This window comes from Elaeis guineensis, chromosome 12 (assembly GCF_000442705.2).
Source record: "Elaeis guineensis isolate ETL-2024a chromosome 12, EG11, whole genome shotgun sequence".
Lineage (NCBI taxonomy): Eukaryota > Viridiplantae > Streptophyta > Magnoliopsida > Arecales > Arecaceae > Elaeis > Elaeis guineensis.
The window spans coordinates 82,428,274-82,450,060 of record NC_026004.2 but is presented as its reverse complement, the minus strand read 5'-3'; the positions used below and the strand labels follow the sequence as shown (position 1 = coordinate 82,450,060).

General features: G+C 37.3%; 1 protein-coding gene across 1 annotated transcript in view; it reads left to right on the top strand.

Moving 5' to 3' along the window:
* Window positions 1-276: 276 nt before the first annotated feature.
* The window catches only part of LOC105032538 (uncharacterized), a 67,832-nt gene continuing 46,321 nt past the window's right edge, over window positions 277-21,787 (top strand). The window contains exons 1-3 of the mRNA XM_073246998.1: window positions 277-388; window positions 497-565; window positions 689-719. Coding sequence (XP_073103099.1) covers window positions 693-719 — 27 coding nt within the window. The 5' untranslated portion in view covers window positions 277-388; window positions 497-565; window positions 689-692. The remainder of the gene's footprint in view (window positions 389-496; window positions 566-688; window positions 720-21,787) is intronic.

Sequence of the window (21,787 nt, the reverse complement as noted above, 5' to 3'; positions counted from 1 at the left end):
TATTTTTAGAATTTTTTGATGGATGCTGAGTTTTTTTTTTTAGTATACAGGTGGGTGCTGACTGGGATTGAAAAAATATCATTTTAAATAATATTTTAAAAAAAAATTATTTAAAATAATATTTTATAAGATTTATATTATTTACGTAATATATATATTAAATTGATAAAAAAAATATTAAATCGTATTAATACGGTAAAGAATTCAGAGTTTTTTTTAATTATTGTTATTATGATTTTATTTTTTTAATTTTTAAAATCAGTTTCTCTCGTTCTCTTCACGCTCCGATCCTCGCATTTCCTCTTGGTTACCCAACGGCAAGCCTTCGGCCTCGACTTCGACTCGACGGCCGGAGTACCTCGATTTCAGCCGCGACGGCGGCCTTCAGGTACCTTCCTCCCCGCCACCACTATTTGTTTTTATTTTTCTGATGGGTTCTCTTTTCTCTACACCAATCCATAGCCACACTGATGTTTATCTTGTTGGTCTCTTTCAGTGGGTTAGCTTCTTTTTAGACTGCACTCACGGTTATCAGGATTTGAGGGCCTGCAAGGGACCAAAGCAGGTTCGATTTTTGTTCCATTTGAGTTTTCTAAGCTTAGATCGGGTGAGCATTTTGATGTGTATTTGGCGCTTGCTCATTCTAATAGTGTTTTTTTTTTCCCCTCTTTTTTATGGCCTGCTACAGATTTATGGAGGACTTGGCTGGGAAGGATCAAGTGAGAGTTTATCAATTTTTGTCCTTTTTTTTGAAAAAAATGTCGTCTGTTTATTTGTTCAATTGTTTTGCAATTCTAAGTTTGAGATTTTGGGTTTCATTGAAGCACTTACACCCTGGGTTTCTATTTTGCCAATAGGGCCATTATGTGCCTTGCATTTTACTTATATTTCCCTGTTTCGGTAAATCTTTGTTTATGTTGATTAAGTATTCTAATTTCGACCTGGAGGTTCCACTCACAAAATCTCTTGCCGGTTCTGTAGTATATGATCTCTGTTTTGTGTCTGATATAACATGGTTGTGTGAATAAAAATGTGTAGCCACATTAACTTTCATATTTGTGACCTAAATAGGTGTATGAGACTGATGAAGCTGATTACAGAAACTTATGAGACTCTGTCATATGGTCAATTATTTCATTCATGTTTTAGTGCTTTTATTCTCATCACTCTATGTATGACTAGAATTGAAGGGGAAAAGACAGCAATTGCAGGTTCTAAAGCTAAAATAACAAAGCATGCATTTAAAGAATGGTTGAAAACCATTCAGATTTTTTTTTTTTTTTTTAATTCATTCACTTCCTTAGGATCTTGTTAATGCTCAAGTAGAAATACAACATCCTTTGGGACAATCTTAATGTAATTTATGCCTTCTAGGATTGTGGGGCCTAATTAGGGGGAGAAAATTAAAAAATTTAGGGACCATGTGGGTGATCTGTATGAAAGCAAGGTGTTTATATTTATTAACATTAGCTGGGAACTATGCATTTAAGAACAGATAAGTGGAAGCAGACATATGAGATGATCTTAAGAGGAAGATTATATTTATGCTTTTGAATTTGAGTAATTCATGAATTTTAAAACAACTAAATTGAATCACTTAAACATAAGGGTTATTATTGAACGTAGTTTTTTTTGTCTCTGTTTTCTCCCTCTTTCATTTTTCCCCTGCAAATGCTGGGAAGCAATCTTTAAAGATTCTTTGCTGTTTGATGCTGGTTGTTTTCATGAAATAGGATTTGAATTTGGTGACAGGAAATGGAAACACCAGTAGATGTTAGAAACTACTATTTGATTATTACAAGGGACAACATGCTAGAAAATAAAATGGTTTGCATGGTGAAGGAACAAGTAATAGGCTAGTGAATGCAAACAATAACTAGTGACTAAGTTGTTGATGAATGTCTATAATTACATTTATGTGCAATATGCCAACTTTGGCAGCAATAACACAAAATTAACAGAAAAATATTCCATGTTGCAAAATATGGGTTACTTTTATGCTAAAACCGAGTTGTTTGGTGTGCATTTCAAATATATGTCATAGCTTGCTGATGATTGTGCTAAACAATGTAAATGTATATGAATTGATAAATTAATAAAATTGTTATTTGATTTTTTCATCAAAGTAATGTACATCTTCTTAATAAACTCCAATTATTGTGATGAAGTCCTTAGGACTATCCTAATTGATAGAGAAGGATATATCGTTGCGTCCTTAAATTTAGTTCATGACTAAATGATACGCTATTACTAGGACGATAGTATTTATCGAGTGTAGGTTGTTATGTATCATATGCGTTGGTTGTCCTCATAACTAAGTAGTATGGAGACACTGGTATGACATACAAGTGAGATATAGAAGTACATCTCATTGAACGTGACCAATTACTGGGCACTCTGCTGTCAAGAGTAGCTCGTGAAAGATATGGGTATAAGTATCCTTCCGACCTGAGATTACTACGGTGACTTGCAAGCAACTCACTGTACTTTGGTGTCGGACTACCTGAATTTCTAATTCAGTGACGGAAGGTTTTTGGGCACAGTCAAGTACTTGCGAAGTCGGTGTGTGAGTTAAGAAGGAATTGATCCCTCCGAATAAGTAGGAGTTAATGCATCAGTGTGTTTCAATTCAGTAAAACCTTGGCCTGGATAATCTATGTGATGGATTTGAAAGGTTGAAATGCAATGTGGCTGACTATTCTAGATTTGACAGTTAAACACCAGATCATCTTGAGCATTATGATCAAAGGGATGAATTATACGGTAACCATACGCCAATAGGTTCATGAATAATGCTTTGCAATCTTTCGATCTATCCGGACATCGGATACCATTGCTAGATGGTTACTTTGATTGGTATAGGAAGTTTGTTCCTATACTACTGGCTTAGGTTCGAACCTATAGGGTCACACTCAAAAGAAATTTCCGACTGATCATGTGGCTGATCAACGATTGAGAATCGTTTTAGGGTTTAATCGTCAATTCGATTGATGATTAACCTTGTGCAAAAATTACAATAAATTAATTCGCTAATTGTTAATGAATTATAGGAGGATTGATTAGTGATTAGATTGCTAATTAACTTAATTTGATTGAGCATTAAGGTTTGGATTAAATCTAATTGAATTGGATTCAATTTGGTTTAATCCGATTAGATTATGAGATGACCTAATTGCTAAGAATGTTTGATTTCTGATTCGAACTCGATTAATTTCTAATCTGATTAGGATTTAATCGAGATCATTTGTTATCTAATTAAATTAGGTAATCTAATTGGGTCTAATTTAATTTGGTTGGATCAAGAACCTAATTAGATAAGAACACAAGTTTGAATTTAAATGGAATGAAAAGACCCCTTGTGCCACCTCTACCTGCGCCCATCTTTTCTTCATGCGTGAAATGAGGTTTCGTGTGGAATTTTTTACGCCCAGAAGGTGTGTGACGCCTTCTTCTGATCTTCTTTGGATTAGAGTTTGGTTGGTTCAAGTTTGAGTTCAAATTGATTTGAAATCAGATTAAAACCAAGAGTCCAAGTTTTGTGGGGCTCTTCCAAGCCGCTGACCATTTCTTTTCTCATGCGCAAAATAATTTTTTGCATGATGTTTTTTGCGCCAATCTAAGTGTTGTCGCCACCCTTTCTGAGTCCCTTAGATGTGGATTAAGTTTGGTTCAAAGAGGAGTTCAAATCTGATTTGAATTCATGATAAGATCAAAGGCTATTTGAACCTGAACCAAATCATTCAAACTCTTCATAGGATGCCACTTTAAGAAGGGCTGATTTTTTGTGTGCCTCATTAGGTCAATTTTGGCATGAGAGAACCTTAGAGAGGGGGCATGAAAAATCAGAGAGAAGGGTGGGCATCCGTGTGTGAGAAAAAGAGGAAGAAGATTCTCTTTGGGGTGTGAGATCTAGGGTGGGGGTTCTAGGATTTTTTATTTTCAATTTTGTGAGGAAAAAATAAAAAGAGTTTTGTTCTTCTTCTTCCACACCATCTCCTCTTTGAAAAGCTCCTTCTAATCTGAAGGTGTCGGTTCGATTTGAAGAAAGGAGTCTCTATCAGCCATTTAGAGCTTTCGTCACGAGCTAGCACTCTCGGAAGGACGATCTGTTCGGGGGTTCAAGTGGACTACCTGTAGAGGCCGGATGTGCTGTGCGGCTGCTCGACATCAGAAAGGATCTCCTCCCACGTCCATTAGCAGCGGTGGTCATCGACCCGCGATCAGATAATGGATTCTGAACTCATCGGGTCAGATCTAATCGTCAGATCTAATTCAGGGCATCGATACGATTGATGTAGTCGTTTCTTTCAGATGAGTTTTTTTATGCAATATTTTCATGTTATAGATCCTTAGGAAGGTAGTTTAGATCTGATCTAAAACATGTATAGGAGATTAAATAGTTTAATCTACTGCTTTTACTATAAAAATTTTAAAAGTACATACTTTGAACTGCCTGTTTCCCAACAATGGTATCAGAGCTTCAGTTTCTTATGAAATGAATTTTTTGCATAAATCTGATATTAATATGATTTTAATTGTTTAGATTAGATCTAAATAATTAATTTAGAATTTGAGTAGTGTATTAATCTGATTGGATAGATCCTCATAGCCATCCGATCATAGGAGAAATCAGGATTTCGCAGCCTTTTTTTTTCATTCGATGGGGTTCTCCTATGGCGTGTAGGGGTGCTGCACGGTTTTTTTCATGATGATGAACAATAAAAGAAATTTTAAAACTTTATTTTAGATCTGAAATAATGTATCTTAGATTTGAAATTAGGATTTTGATCATTGGATGATTGTTTGTAAAAATATTTTATAAAACCGAAAACTGCTTTCAAACACCAAACCCCAATCCATATCAGTCCAAAATTTAATTGAGAATTAAGCAATCTAGATTTGAGAATCAAAGATCTAAGACATCAATTTCATAATTCATGGATTAATGGGTTAGCTCGAGTCAAGTCCATTTAACTGGGTTAGACTTAGAGTTAGAAATCATTGATAATGGACCATGTTAGTAATTGATCAAATCTAATTAAAAGTTAACTCTGATTGGGTCAATTTCTTCTCTTGATGAATTTCAATCGTTATAGTTGATCAAGTCTATGTTTTTGATTAGACTAAGATGGACTTTGATCATAAGCTTCGTGGTCGAATTTAAATCTATAAGTTGATCAAATTGAAACTGATTAACTAATTGTTGTCCAAAGTAAGTTTGGCGGTCTTGATCGGTGGTCACTAATTGGGAGCTATTCGCATAAATTGAGTCTATGATCAGTTAATGGCATATCTTTTCCATCGATCTTACTTATCTGACCAATATAGTCAATCATGTTTTGATTAGATCACTTAATGATTGGACTTGACCCATGCTAACTAGAAAATCAGTAGGACTGATTTAGGTGCCCCTAGTTCAACTTGTCTTGAGTCCTCTTCATGACTTGGTGAAGTCAGTAGAAGGATTTATGACTCGTTGGGTGGACCAGATTAAATCTAATCTTCTTTAATCTGACTCGGTGAAGTCAGTTGGAGGATTAAGAATAACTGATCGAGTCTTTTCTTATCTATCAATTCAATTAGTTAAATCCTCTAAACTTATTAGGTTTCTAAAAATGAAATAGTTATGAAGATAACTAGATCATTTCTTCCCATTAAGTTGGATGATAATGGGTCCAATAGTTGGATGATCATTGGACGGTCCAAAGGTCTGGTGCTCATCTGCTATTGGAATTACATTCATAATATGACGACTCAATCGAGTCTTTCTTATAGGTGATCAAGATGACCGACCAAAGTCGGGTCTGATTATTTATGGTTTGATTCTTGAGTATGATCATGTTAATGGTTGGACCTAACCGGACATTTTAGTGGAGGCTAAAGCCTACTGTTAGGATCCTGAGCAAAATCAACTATTAAAAATTATTTGGTGAAACAATTGGTTAAGAACCTACCCATAGATGTACATAGGTGAGCCGGCCAAAGTCGGGCTCATGTGCAACTATGTAGATTTTAGTACCCACTAAGGAATTAGGATAATTTCCTGAATTAGAGGTAGAGACTACAATTCGTTTAAAATAGTGGGAGAATCTTTAGACTAAAGTCCATATCTTTGGCTTAATCGATTCATATACTAATTAGGTTTTGATTTTTCTTTTACAGTTATAGCCACCAACTTGTCACTCCGATCACTATTAGACAGTGATAAATTGAGAGGATCCAATTTCAATAGCTGGTATCGAAAATTGAAAATAGTCCTGGAGCATGAATAGATCTTATACGTGCTAATAGATCCGGCACCTGAGGAGCCTACTCCCAATGCTCGCGGTATGGTTCAAGATACTTACTTGAAGTAACTTAACGACCGTATCACGGTATGTTGTATTATGCGAGTGGCTATAAATGATGAGTTCAGTTGCAAATTCGAGGAAGCTCAGCCAGAAAAAATGCTCAAAATGTTGAATAATTCTTTTGGCACTCCCGACGACGTTGAGCGGCACAAGACCAGTTGTGCCATTTTTAATGCCAGAATGAGGGAGGGGGCGTCGGTAACCGATCATGTATTGTACATGATCAAATAGATCGAGCGTCTCAGCAAGCTCGATTTTTCCTTGCATGAGCAGCTTGGAAAAGATGCGATTTTGAATTTTCTACAAAAGTCCTATTTACCGTTTCTCAGTTATTATCGAGTGACGAAGCTTATAGTAAACTACTATGGTTTGTTGGGGTTATTACAGACTTATGAGAAAGATTACCAGCTCTACAAAGAGACGGTGAATGTAATGGGAGCATCTTCTTCAGGCAGGCATCGTCCCTTTAAGAAAGGAAAAAAGAAAAAGAAAAACAAGATGCCAACTGCTGGGGGTCAGACCGTGAAGTCCAAGTCCAAGTCCAATCAGAGTCAGACAGAGTGCTACTATAGGGAGTAGAATCATTAGAAGAAGAACTGTCCTTAATACATTGCTTTTCTTGATCTGAATAGGCCGAAGAAGAAGAAGCAATTGGTTGTTAAGCAAGGTAATTATATGATAACTCCTTACAACTCAATTTGTGATACAATGACCTAGATATTAGATACTGGTAGTCCTATTAACATTTGCAATTTGTTGCAGGGACTTCAGGTTAGTAGGAGATTTGAAGACGGCGAGAGATTCCTGAACATTGGAGATGGAAGATCAGTTCCAGTTCTAGTTTTAGGAATCATCAAACTTGTACTCAATTCTCATATCATTGTCCTTAGTGATTGTCATTATTGTCCTAGTTTCTTATTGAATGTAATTTTTGTAGGCCTTCTGGTCAAAGAAAATTATGAAATTTTAATAAATTTTTTTTTTATGATATCATTTTGAATGGTATTACTGTAATGCATGGACAGTTGAACAATAGAATTTACGTTGTATCATGGCCTAGTGTAATGTACACATCGAGAAAATATTTTAGGATAGATGATGTCTCCGATGGCTACCTATGGCACTGTAGGTTAGGTCATATTAACAAGAATAAAATGAATAGGTTAATCCGAGAGGAAATTCTTAAGAAAAATGATTGTGAATTATTACCAACCTGTGAATCATGTCAATTTAGAAAGATGATCAAACCACCTTTTATTAGAAAAGATGAATGAGTCGGTGATGTTCTAGATCTCATACATACTGATGTATGTGGATCGATGAGCACAAGTATGAAAGGAGGGCATCAATATTTTATTACATTCACAGACGACCTATCTAGGTATGGGTATGTCCACTTAATGAAGAACAAGTCAAAATCGTTTGAAATGTTCAAACGATTCTGTAGTAAGGTAGAGAAACAAATTGAAAAGAGCATTAAAATTCTTTGATCTAATCGAGGAGGTGAATACCTTTCCAATGAATTTCAGACACATCTAGAAGAGAATGGGATTCTCTCGCAATAGACTCCTGAAATACTACAGCATAATGGCATCTTAGAAAAAAAGAATTGAACCTTGTTGGACATGGTTCGATCCATGATAGGGTTTTTGAATTTGCCAATCTTATTTTAGGGATATGCACTCGAGTCGGCTTGCTATGTACTTAGTAGGATTCCAAGTAAGTCTGTAAATAAAACACCATATGAGATATGGACTGGGCATAAATCAGTACTCTTATATCTTAAGGTTTGGGATGTTCGGCTTATGTCAGACGTTTAAAAACAGACAAATTAGGATCTAGGTCTGACAAGTGTGTCTTCGTAGGGTATTCTAAAAAAATCAAGGGATATTACTTTTACCTAGCTAATGAACAGAAAATATTCGTGAGTAATAAAGCACACTTTTTGGAAAAAGAATTTCTTAGTGAAGGAATTAGTGCTTCTAAAATCGAGCTTGATGAAATTCGACGAGTAGAAGGACCGACACAATCTAGTGAACCCACAAAATCCGATGTGACTGAGTCAAATCTAGAACCTATTAATGATGCACCATTAAGGAGATCCGATAGAGTATTGCACCCACCAGATAGATACTACGATTTTTGGTCTGGAATGGGGATCCTGTTGAACTCGTGAGAACAACGAGGATTCGATCTCCTATATGGATGCAATGCAGAGGTCTGACTCCAATAAGTGGCTAGAAGCTATGAAATCCGAAATGAAACCCATGAAGATTAATGATGTGTGGACATTAGTTGATCCACCTAAAGGGATAAAATTCATAGGGTGTAAGTGGATCTTCAAGAGAAAGAGAGGTGCAGACGGTAATGTGGAGACCTGTAAAGCTCGTCCGGTTGCCAAGAGATATCGTCAATGTTATGATATTGACTATGACGAGACGTTCTCTCCTATGGCAATTCTGAAATCCATTCGAATCATGCTTGCGATAGCTGCACATTTAGATTATGAAATTTAGCAAATGGATGTGAAAACAGCTTTCCTTGATGGTGAGCTAGAAGAAGAGGTGTATATGATACAATCTGAAGGTTTCACATCTACAGAAGAGTCTAAGATATGCAAGCTTCAGAGATCCATTTATGGGTTGAAGCAAACAAGTAGGAGTTGGAACATGCGTTTTGATAAAGTGATCAGAATGCATGGCTTCGTTAGGAACGAAAAAAAATCCTGCATATGCAAATGGGTTAACAGTTCTGTGATAGTATTTCTTATTCAGTATGTGGATGATATTCTCTTAATTGAGAATGACGTTCTTGTATTATAAGGAATAAAAATCTGGCTGTCATCTCAGTTCTCCATGAAGGACTTGGGAGAAGCATCCTACATCTTTGGGATAAAAATCTCTAGAGATAGATCAAAGAAGATGCTTGAATTGTCTCAATCTACGTACATCAATACCGTGCTGAAATAGTTCAGCATGAAAAATTTCAAGAAGGGTTATCTCCTGATAGACCATGGAATTACTCTCTTAAAAAGGGATTGTCTGACAACTCCTCAAGAGAGGAAGCATATAAGCAGGATTCCATATGCTTCGGCAGTGGGTTCCATAATGTACGCTATGATATGTATAAGACTAGACGTGCATACTCACTTAAAGTAGTGAGCAGATACCAATCTGATCCAGGAAAGAACCACTGGAAGGTTGTAAAAATTATCCTTAAGTATTTGAGAAATACTAAGGATCAGTGGCTTGTTTATGGAGAATCCGACTTAAAATTTGTGGGGTTTACAGACTTCAATTTTCAGTCGGATCATAATGACAGCAAGAGTATGTCAGGATATATCTATACCCTGAATGGTGGAACAATCTGCTGGAAAAATTTCATGCAGTACATTGTGGCTGACTTTACTTGCGAGGCAGAATACATCGCGGCATCCGATGCTGCGAAAGAAGTTGTGTGGTTACGAAAGTTAATTGGCGAGCTCGAAGTGGCACCCTCCCTCGATGGTCCTATTTTGTTGTACTACGACAGCACTGGCACCATTGCTCAAGCGAAGGAACCGAAGTCATATTAGTGTACTAAACACATTCTGCGTCGCTATCACCTGGTCCGAAAGATCGTGGATCGAGATGACGTCGAGCTTCAAAAGATCGATGGAAAGAAAAATTTGGCCGATCCATTTACTAAAGCCCTCAGTATCAAGGAGTTCGAAGATCATGAACTGAAGATGGGTATACGATATTGTATTGATTGGCTTTAGGCCAAATGAGAGTTGTTGGAAATTGTATCCCACAGCTAATCATCAGCCTATTGACGGTTGTGCTAAACTGTGTAAATCAGGATTTTCCATATCGTGCCAAACCGATTGGTACACTCCGTATCGTATCGAACCGACGGAGAACCGGCACGATTCGATCGGTAAATTCGGTACACCAACAGTACGGAAGAAAAAAAGAGAGTGAGAAAGAGAGAGAGGAGGAGAGGGAGGAAGGTAGGAGCCGTCGGAGGTCGGTGGTGGCCGGCTGTGGTCGTCAGAGGGCTTTCGAGTCCCATATCGTCCGATAGGACTTTCAAGAGAGCGAGAAAGAGAGAGAGCACGCTTGGGGGGGAGGGACCTACTGGACGGATGGCACCTCCGTTGCGAGGCCCCTAGTCGCCGGCGAGCTGACGCCGACAGTTTGAGGGTGGTCGAGCGGGCGGAGCCCCTCCGCGGCTCTGTCCCTTTCTTTTTCGAAACAGGCTTCGTCTGTTTCGATTTTTTTTTTTTTGATTTTAAACTGATGAAGTAGGCAATCCAGTTGCCGACTTCAGAGATTTTTTTAAAAAAAAGACAAAAATCGTGAAGTCGGCGAACTATTTACCGGCTTCACTTAAAACTATATTTTTTAAAAAAACTCACGAAACAGGGCGATGCCCCTGTTTCATGTCCGTGGCGCCGTGCGCGTGGACTGCACCCTCCGACGGCCACGGCGGCCAGCCGGAGGTCGTCCGACGGCCCCACCGGCTCCTTCCCCTCACTCTTTTTCTTTCTTCTTCCTCTCTCTCTATTTCTCTCTTTCTCTCTTTTTCTTCTTTTGGTTTGGGTCCGCTTGCCTTCGTCGGTTCGGTACGATACGAAACTGTACCAAATCGTATCATGGGCCGGCCGATACGACCGACGGTACCGGTTCAGCATACCTTGGTGTAAATATATATGAATTGATAAATTAATAAAATTGTTATTTGATTTTTTCATCATAAAGTAGTGTATATCTTCTTAATGAACTTCAATTATTGTGATGAAGTCCTTAGGACTATCCTAATCGATATAGGAGGATATATTGTTTAGTTCTTAAATTTAGTTCACGATCAAATGATACGCTATTACTAGAACGATAGCGTTTATCGAGTGTAGGTCGTTGTGTGTTATATGCATTGGTTGTCCTCGTAACCAAGTGGTGTGGAGATACTAGTATGATATACAAGTAAAATATAGGAGTATATCTCATTGAACGTGACCAACTGCTGGGCACTCTGCTGTCAAGAGTACCTCGCGAATGATATGGATATAAGTGTCCCTCCGATCTGAGATTACCACGGTGACTTGCAAGCAACTCACTGTACTTTGGTGTCGGACCATCTGGATTTCTAATTTAGTGACGGAAGATTTCTGAGCACAGTCAAGTACTTGTGAAATCAGCGTGTGAGTCAAGATGAAATTGATCCCTCCGAATAAGTAGGAGTTAATACATCAGTGTGTTTCAATTCAATAGAACCTTGATCAGGATAATCCATGTGATGGGTTTGAAAGGTTGAAACACAATGTGGTTGACTATTCTGGATTTGACAGTGAAACTTCAGATCATCTTGAGCATTAGGGTCAAAAGGATGAATTATACGGTAACCATATGTCAATAGGTTCATGAATGATGCTTTGCAATCTTTCGACCTATCCGGACATCGGGTACTATTGCTAGATGGTCATTTTGATTGGTATAGGAAGTTCGTTCTTATACTACTGACTTAGGTTCGAACATATAGGATTATATTCAAAAGAAGTTTCTGATTGATCATGTGGCTGATCAACGATTGAGAATCGTTCTAGGATTTAATCGTCAATTTGATTGATGATTAATCTTGTGTAAAAATTATAATAAATTAATTTACTAATTGTTAGTGAATTATTAGAGGATTGATTAGCTATTAGATTGCTAGTTAATTCAATTTGATTGAGCATTAAGATTTAGATTAAATCTAATTGAATTGGATTCAATTTGGTTTGATTCGATTAGGTTATGAAATAACCTAATCGCTAAGGATATTTGATAAACACATAATTTAAGTCATTTAAAGCAGAAAATTATATTTAATTTATTTTATTTATTAAGAATTTGATGTTTCTTTTTGTATTTTACAGGAAAGATGATCGTCGATACAAAGAGTTCAATTCTTAGATAAAAAAGACTCAAGTTTGAAGAAATTTGGACTTAAAATAAAATTAAAATAAAAGAAGGATGCATATGGTATTATAGAAAATAAAGATACTATGCAAGGAATCCAAAAGGATATAGATGTCATTGTGAAGAAACTTTTGTTTCTTTTTGGAATATAAAAAAAAAAGGTTTCACGTGAATTCAAAGGCTCTGGGCGGTTTCACGTGAATTCAAAAACAAAAGAAAGGTGACGCGGGACGCAGACGCGGGCAGGACGCGGAACGCGTGAGGAATGGATGCGGCGTGAGCTCTTGGGCGCGCGGGTGAGCGTGGATGCGGGCGGGACGGACGCAAGCAGGCGCGCACCGCAGACACAGTGGCGAGCAAATTAAAGGAAAAAATTTTTATTTGGAAATACCTCAATTGAAAAAATTTGTATTTTTTTTTTGTCCCACATCGAAAAATCATGTAAAACTCCTCCCTCCTAATACCTATAAAAAAGCTTTTGTACTCCCATTAGAGAGGGAGCCCAGAAATTCTTCTAGAGCCTTGCATAGAGGGATAGAAAGAGACTACTTCATGAGCAGCTAGGCTAGCAGTCTCGGGAGTGGAGAAGAAATTTTGTAACGACACAGAGATGGTTTATTGTTCTAAACTTTCCTGTATTTCTTTATATGCAACAAAGATTATGCTTTTTATTTAAATTATCATGAGTTCTTTATTTGCTCTCCTTTATATGCTTTTATTTATGCTTTATTGTTAGATTAATATTAGGAATAACTTTTACTTTCCGGAGACGCACCGTGATCTACGGGTACGAGGCGTGCCGAGGAAAGAAGAGTTATTTACCTAATACTTTCTGGAGACGCGCCGTGATCTACGGGTACGGAGCGTGCCGAGGAAAGACAGGTATTTTTCCTAAGATTAATCGCATCCATTTAATTAAAAAAAAAGAGATACAACTCTGCTAGTGCAAAGTAATTCAAAACTCTCAAGTTCTTTATTTTCTAATTACCTCAATTTTAAGATAATTTATTTTCTAAATCAAAAACAACGTTTCTTTCTTATATCTTGCAATCTCAACTTAGCCCAAGGTCCCTGAGGATACGATCTCGACTCATCCTACCTACGTAGTGAGTAGAGTTATTTTTGGTGCTATCAACGACTGCGCATCAAATTTTGGCGCCGTTGTCGGGGATCTTGGTACGATTGAATTAAAAAATTGAAATTTTAAAAAAAAAAAAAAAAAAATACTTTTCAGTTTTTATTTCTCATTTTAAAATTTTTTTTCAATGCTTTCTAGCTAGATAATCTTATTTGCATAATTACATAATTACCTTGCATAACTAATTTACTATTTAGAAATTTTTTTGCTTAGAATAATTTGCTACTTTTTATAGCCTAGTGATTTATTGCTTTTTAGACTTAATCACTTAAATTTATTTTCTTGCAAAACTAAAAAAAAAAAAACCACTGACATTTCATAACACTTAACTAAAATAGCGTAATCTCAAATATAAAAATTTCTAACTTGATTGGACACCTTGTTTCTTTGCATTGCATCTCCATAATTAATCTTAAGGGCAATAACCCATTAACCAGATAAGGTGGGGATTTGATCACCCTTCCTTGGCCCACAAATCACCCCCTTGCATTTGCATAACCTAGACCTTAATCTAAAATCAACTAGACGTCAGCCCTAGGAATTTCGAGCTCAATAGGATAAGAAAGCTCTAGAGTTGAACCGAGTGCGGATTGGTTAATTGCTCGGTATCTAAGGCAAGTGGTTAAAGAAAGTGGTTTTCAATTGGTTCCGTTGACTGACCTGGCCAACTTAGTTGGTGTCTAAGGAAAGCAATGAGCAGGGAACCTCCCACATCTTACGCTTACCTGGCCGAGTCAGTTAGTCAGTCTTGAGCTTGGAGTGCTCAAAGGCGATCTTGAAAGTTAGGAGCTGTCTAGATCTAAGTTAACCTTAGGATAGAGAGTCTATGATTGTTTAAGTTGATTGCAATTAACATCTAAACATTAACTAATTTCTTCCTTTTCATAGATTTAAGATTCTTAGGTTCTTCTCTTTAGATTTTCTTCATTCTTTTCTCACTTTATTATAAAAATATATATTATAAAAAAAAAAAAAATTTCTGTGTTTGCTCTACAGTATAATTGTAAGGTGTATGCTTGGCCGTAGATCGTTACGACCAGAAATCCAACCTTTTGATCCAGAAATAGAAAGAACCTTTAGAGCCAACAGACGTAAAAATATGGACCGAAATCAGGAGAATGATCCACCCAAGCAATTGAAGGAGTACTTTACTCCTTCCACATATACCTACTCTTCTTGTATTCAAGTACCCCCTGTGGAGGCCACTCAATATGAAATTAAGTCCAGTATAATCCAAATGTTACCTTCATTTTATGGACTTAGTAATGAGGACCCTTATAAACATCTTGAAGAATTTCTTGAGATATGCTCAACTGTCAAAATTCACAACTTCTCCGATGATGCTCTTAGGTTGAAATTATTCCCTTTTTCACTTAAGAACAAAGCCAAATACTGGCTACATACTTTGGATTCCATGACTATATCAACCTGGGACCAGCTGCAAGGAGAGTTTCTCAAGAAATATTTTCCCATAGGAAAAACTAATCAAATAAGGAAAGACATAACTAGTTTTTCCCAATTAGATGGAGAAATGTTTCATGAAACATGGGAGAGTTATAATACCCCAGAAGCTTTTTCTGAACATGCCAAATCAATCATGACTCTGAGAAGTGGGAAGGTCATTGAACACACTAGTAAAACCAATGAGACTGACCCTAAACCTCTAACCGAAGCCAAATCACCCAAAAACAAGGAGGACCTGAAAATAGAGAAGGAACCAACTGCACCGGAATTATCTTACTTGCCTAAAGCCCCATTTTCGGATGCCCTGAAAGCCCCTATTCCTGCAGATAAGAAGGGAGGAAAACTCGATGAGATGTTGGAATTATTTAAGCAAGTCCAAATTAATCTTCCCCTTCTAGACGCAATCAAACAGGTCCCTGCTTATGCCAAAGTTTTGAAGGATTTGTGCACCCAAAAACGTAAATCTAGATCACAAATCCCAAAGAAAGTACGTCTCACTGAACAGGCTAGTTCTGTCTTCCAGCATGCCACTCCTCCAAAGCTTAAGGACCCAGGAGCCCCCATCATTTCCTGTGTTATAGGAGATTATCACATTGAAAAAGCTCTTCTGGATTTAGGGGCAAGTGTGAATCTTTTACCTAGTTCGGTGTATGAACTTTTTGGATTCGGAGAACTGAAACCCACATCAGTCACATTGCAGTTAGCCGACAGATCAATTAAGGAACCACGAGGAATGCTTGAGGATGTCTTGGTCAAGGTAGATGAGTTTTACTTTCCAGTTGATTTTCTAGGTCTCGATATGGAATTAAGTGGCAACTCCAGACAAATTCCCATTATCTTAGGACGACCCTTCCTAGCTACGGCAAATGCATGCATTAATTGTAGGACAGGAGTCATGGACGTATCGTTTGGGAATAAGAAACTAAGACTGAATGTGTTTGGTGCTTCCCAAGGACCATCAATGGATAGTTGCTTCGAAGTAGATACACTAGAAGATATTATAGAAGATGCAACACCCATAATTCTAGCACCAGACCCCTTAGATACTTGCTTGGCTCACTTTGGAGTGTGTGACTTTGAGGAATATATGAAAGAAGTTAACATCTTGTTAGATACACCACATGATAAAAACACTCCTCCATGGACAATCAAGTATGAGCCATTGCCCACATTAGCCAGTACACCAATAGTCCCATCTTTAGAATCACCACCTACGTTAGAATTGAAACCTCTTCCTGCTACGCTTAAGTATGTATTTCTAGGACTCAATGACACCCTCCCGGCAATCATTGCATCAGACTTGACCCCTAATCAGGAAGCACAATTGGTTGGTATTCTGAAGGAACACAAAGAGGCTATCGGTTGGTCCATTGCCGATTTAAAAGGAATTGACCCCTCCATTTGCATGCACCATATTCATTTTGAGGAACATGCCAAACCCCATCGAGATATGCAGAGGAGATTGAACCCAAACATGCGTGAAGTAGTAAAGAAAGAGGTGGTAAAGTGGTTAGATGCTGGAATCATCTACCCCATATCCGATAGTAAATGGGTCAGTCCCACTCAAGTAGTACCTAAGAAATCTGGTATTACTGTGGTGGAGAACGAAGAAGGTGAACTACTTCCAACTCGCATATCATCTGGATGGCGAGTATGCATAGATTATAGAAACTGAATGCCGTTACTAAGAAGGATCATTTTCCATTGCCCTTCATCGACCAAATCCTAGAACGGTTAGCAGGACAAAGTTTCTACTGTTTTCTTGATGGTTATTCAGGGTACAATCAAGTACCTGTATTTTCGGATGATCAAGAAAAGACTACCTTCACCTGCCCCTATGGCACCTTCGCTTTTCGGCGTATGCCATTCGGGCTTTGCAATGCACCCGCTACATTTCAACGGTGCATACTGGCCATTTTTTCGGATATGGTGGACAAATGTCTTGAAGTTTTTATGGATGATTTTTCTGTGTTTGGAACCACCTTTGAGGATTGTCTCCATAATCTTTCCAAAGTTCTTAAACGGTGTATGGAGACAAATCTTGTCCTAAGTTGGGAAAAGAGCCATTTCATGGTGCGGAAAGGAATTGTATTAGGACATATTATTTCTGAAAAAGGGATCGAGGTAGATAAAGCCAAAGTTGAGGTTATTTCAAAACTACCACCCCCTACTTCGGTCCGACAAATACGATCTTTCTTAGGTCATGCCGGATTTTATAGACGCTTCATCAAAGACTTTAGCAAGATTTCAAGACCCTTGTGCAATCTGTTGGCCAAGGATACACCATTTATCTTTGATGAAGACTGTTTGAAAGCGTTCAACACATTACGAACAGCCCTGACAACAGCACCCATAATAAAACCCCCTGACTGGTCCATTCCATTTGAGATTATGTGTGATGCCTCTGACTTTGCAATAGGTGCCGTCTTAGGCCAAAAAATCAATAAGGAGCCACATGTGATCTATTATGCTAGCAAGACTCTTTCCGATGCCCAATTAAACTACACCACAACAGAAAAAGAGCTACTAGCAGTAGTGTTCGCCCTTGAAAAATTTCGCTCATATCTGTTAGGGTCTAAGGTTCTAGTTTACTCGGATCATGCGGCTCTGAAACATCTCTCAAAGAAAGATACTAAACCACGTTTGATCAGATGGATCCTTCTTTTACAAGAATTTGATCTGGAAATCCGAGATAAGAAGGGTTCTGAGAATGTGGTAGCTGATCACATCTCCAGGATCTTAGTTGAACACACGATAGGCATAGATGAGGTCAAAGAAAAATTTTCTGACGAACAACTTTTCGCAATCTCCTCTAGCCGTCCTCCATGGTTTGCCCATATTGTCAATTACTTGTCAACAGGACAAGTACCTTCTCACTGGACAAAACAAGAAAAGGATCGATTTTTTTCACAAATTAAACATTATTTTTTGGGAAGAACCTGAACTATTCAAATACTGTCCTGACCAAGTTATTCGCCGTTGTCCCCGAGAGTGAATTCCAAAGCATTCTCACTTTTTGCCATTCTTCGGCATGTGGGGGATATTTTAGTGGAAGAAAAACTGCAGCAAAAGTACTGCAGAGTGGGTTTTATTGGCCAACGCTTTTCAAGGATGCACATGAATTTGGCCGAAGTTGTCTGCGATGTCAGCAAACAGGAAATTTATCCAAGAAGGATATGATGCCGCTGACCCCCATTTTAGTAGTAGAAATCTTCGATGTTTGGGGGATTGATTTCATGGGACCTTTTCCAGCCTCATTTGGATTTGAATATATTCTGGTGGCAGTTGATTACGTATCAAAATGGGTGGAGGCAATAGCTACACGGACTAATGATAATAAAATTGTAATTAGTTTTATCCAACGAAACATCATTAGTTGATTTGGCTTTCCAAGGGTGATCATTAGTGATGGGGGGACTCATTTTACGAATAAACATTTTGAAGCACTTATGAAAAAATATAATATTTCACACAAACTGGCCACACCATATCACCCCCAAACTAATGGTCAGGTAGAGGTGTCAAATAGGGAGATTAAACATATCCTAGAAAAGACGGTTAGGCCCGATAGAAAGGATTGGTCTCTTCGCTTAGACGATGCATTATGGGCTTACTGTACTGCTTTTAAAACACCCATAGGAATGTCTCCCTATCGACTTGTATTCGAAAAAGCTTGTCATTTGCCGGTGGAATTGAAACATCGTGCATTTTGGGCCATACGGCAATTTAACTTTGATATGAAAAATGCAGGTTCCAATAGGAGACTCTAATTAAATGAACTTGAAGAGCTACACAATGAAGCGTATGAGAGTGTCAAAATTTATAAGGCGCGAACTAAAGCATACCATGATAAATTTATTACACGAAAAACGTTCGAGCCCAATCAAAAAGTTTGGCTCTTCAATTCTAGATTGCGTCTGTTTCCTGGAAAACTTCGCTCACGTTAGGACGGACCTTTCATTGTAACTCAGGTATTTCCTCATGGAGCTATAGAACTCAAAAATCCTAAACAGGAGAACACTTTTAAAGTGAATGGTCAGCGATTGAAACCTTACATAGATGGAATTAGTGATGGAGAATTAATTGAATCTGTTGATTTAGTGGATCCAAAACTGCCATAATACTCAATTCAGTCTGGCTGAAGACGTAAAACTTAGCGCTTGCTGGGAGGCAACCCAACAATTTCATATTTTTTTACTTTACCGCAGCTGCAGGAATTTAGAACAAGAGCCTATTAATCAATGAAGCTATCTTCAACTTCCGAAGCAAAATTATCCCAGGTGCACTCTCTCCTTTTATTTTCTTTGCTTTCTTACTCCATTGAGGACAATGTAGATTAAGTTGGGGGGGAAAGGAAATTAATCAAATCCTCGAGTATGGTCAGAAATAATTAGTTTTGTGTATTCAAATTTTATTTTGATTAAGAGTCAATTAGGCATCCTAATAAATGAATGATAAACGATCAAGATAATTTTAGAGATACTGAGGAATAAATTATTAAGAAAATCCAATGAATGGTAGGGTTTAAACTAGACCAAATTTTAGGAGTGATTCTACAACCCTCTTCTTACTAATCTCAATAAAAAATCTGCTTCATGAGAAATTGGGTGGAAAGATCGAGGTATGCAAAAATTCTCCTTAAAAAAAAAAAAAAAAAAAAAACATTGGTTTCCTACTGAGTAATCGGGCCCTTTCGCCTAAGTAAGCGTTGTGGTTCGCGTAAAAAGGTAGGCAATGTTATATATATATATATATATAGGGGACTAAATTGTAAGAAGATAATAAACCTCTTTCTCATTAAGTAGAGGATTTAAAAAGTAAAGTGAGGAGTTGGTGAAAGAAAAGCTCTGAAATTTCTTTAGTTAATACTCAACCACTAATTGGGTCAAATTGATAATCCAATGAAAGATCTCTTTAATGGTCTGACCAAGTATCATCTACCTTTTGGGATGCCTAACCTAATTTTTGATTCAAAACCGAGTCGGTACACAATGCTGATATATCTATTTTACTCGAGGACGAGCAAAATTCAAGTTGGGGGGTGTGATAAACATATAATTTAAGTCATTTAAAGCAGAAAATTATATTTAATTTATTTTATTTATTAAGAATTTGATGTTTCTTTTTGTATTTTACAGGAAAGATGATCGCCGATACAAAGAGTTCAATTCTTAGATCAAAAAGACTCAAGTTTGAAGAAATTTGGACTTAAAATAAAATTAAAATAAAAGAAGGATGCATATGGTATTATAAAAAATGAAGATACTATGCAAGGAATCCAAAAGGATATAGATGTCATTGTGAAGAAACTTTTGTTTCTTTTTAGAATATAAAAAAAAAAGGTTTCACGTGAATTCAAAGGCTCTGGGCGGTTTCACGTGAATTCAAAAACAAAAGAAAGGTGACGCGGGACGCAGACGCGGGCAGGACGCGGGCAGGACGCGGAACGCGTGAGGAATGGACGCGGCGTGAGCTCGTGGGCGCGCGGGTGAGCGTGGATGCGGGCGGGACGGACGCAAGCAGGCGCGCACCGCAGACACAGTGGCGAGCAAATTAAAGGAAAAAATTTTTATTTGGAAATACCTCAAGTGAAAAAATTTGTATTTTTTTTTTTTAGTCCCACATCGGAAAATCATGTAAAACTCCTCCCTCCTAATACCTATAAAAAGGCTTTTGTACTCCCATTAGAGAGGGAGCCCAGAAATTCTTCTAGAGCCTTGCATAGAAGGATAGAAAGGGACTACTTCATGAGCAGCTAGGCTAGCAGTCTCGGGAGTGGAGAAGAAATTTTGTAACGACACAGAGATGGTTTATTATTCTAAACTTTTCTGTATTTTTTTATATGCAACAAAGATTATGCTTTTTATTTAAATCATCATGAGTTCTTTATTTGCTCTCCTTTATATGCTTTTATTTATGCTTTATTGTTAGATTAATATTAGGAATAACTTTTACTTTTCGGAGACGCGCCGTGATCTACGGGTACGGGGCGTGCCGAGGAAAGAAGAGTTATTTACCTAATACTTTCCGGAGACGCGCCGTGATCTACGGGTACGGAGCGTGCCGAGGAAAGATAGGTATTTTTCCTAAGATTAATCGCATCCATTTAATTAAAAAAAAAGAGATACAACTCTGCTAGTGCAAAGTAATTCAAAACTCCCAAGTTCTTTATTTTCTAATTACCTCAATTTTAAGATAATTTATTTTCTAAATCAAAAACAACGTTTCTTTCTTTTATCTTGCAATCTCAACTTAGCCCAAGGTCCCTGAGGATACGATCTCGACTCATCCTACCTACGTAGTGAGTAGAGTTATTTTTGGTGCTATCAACGACTACGCATCAATGTTCGATTCCTGATTCGAGCTCGATTAATTTCTAATCTAATTAGGATTTAATCGAGACCATTTGTTACCTAATTAGATTAGGTAATCTAATTGGGTCAAACCTAATTTGGTTGGATCAAGTGTTAGATGTGTGCCCTAGATGCCAGATCGGCTGACACATTCCTGTACAAATCTAAGGGCAAATTTATAATTTTGACTATAAATGAATAAAAGGATTATTCTTCTATCACATTGTGTACATTGGTGATAAACACATAATTTAAGTCATTTAAAGTAGAAAATTATATTTAATTTATTTTATTTATTAAGAATTTGATGTTTCTTTTTGTGTTTTACAGGAAAGATGATCGCCGATACAAAGAGTCCAATTCATAGATCAAAAAGACTCAAGTTTGAAGAAATTTGGACTTAAAATAAAATTAAAATAAAAGAAGGATGCATATGGTATTATAGAAAATGAAGATACTATGCAAGGAATCCAAAAGGATATAGATGTCATTGTGAAGAAACTTTTGTTTCTTTTTGGAATATAAAAATGTTTCACGTGAATT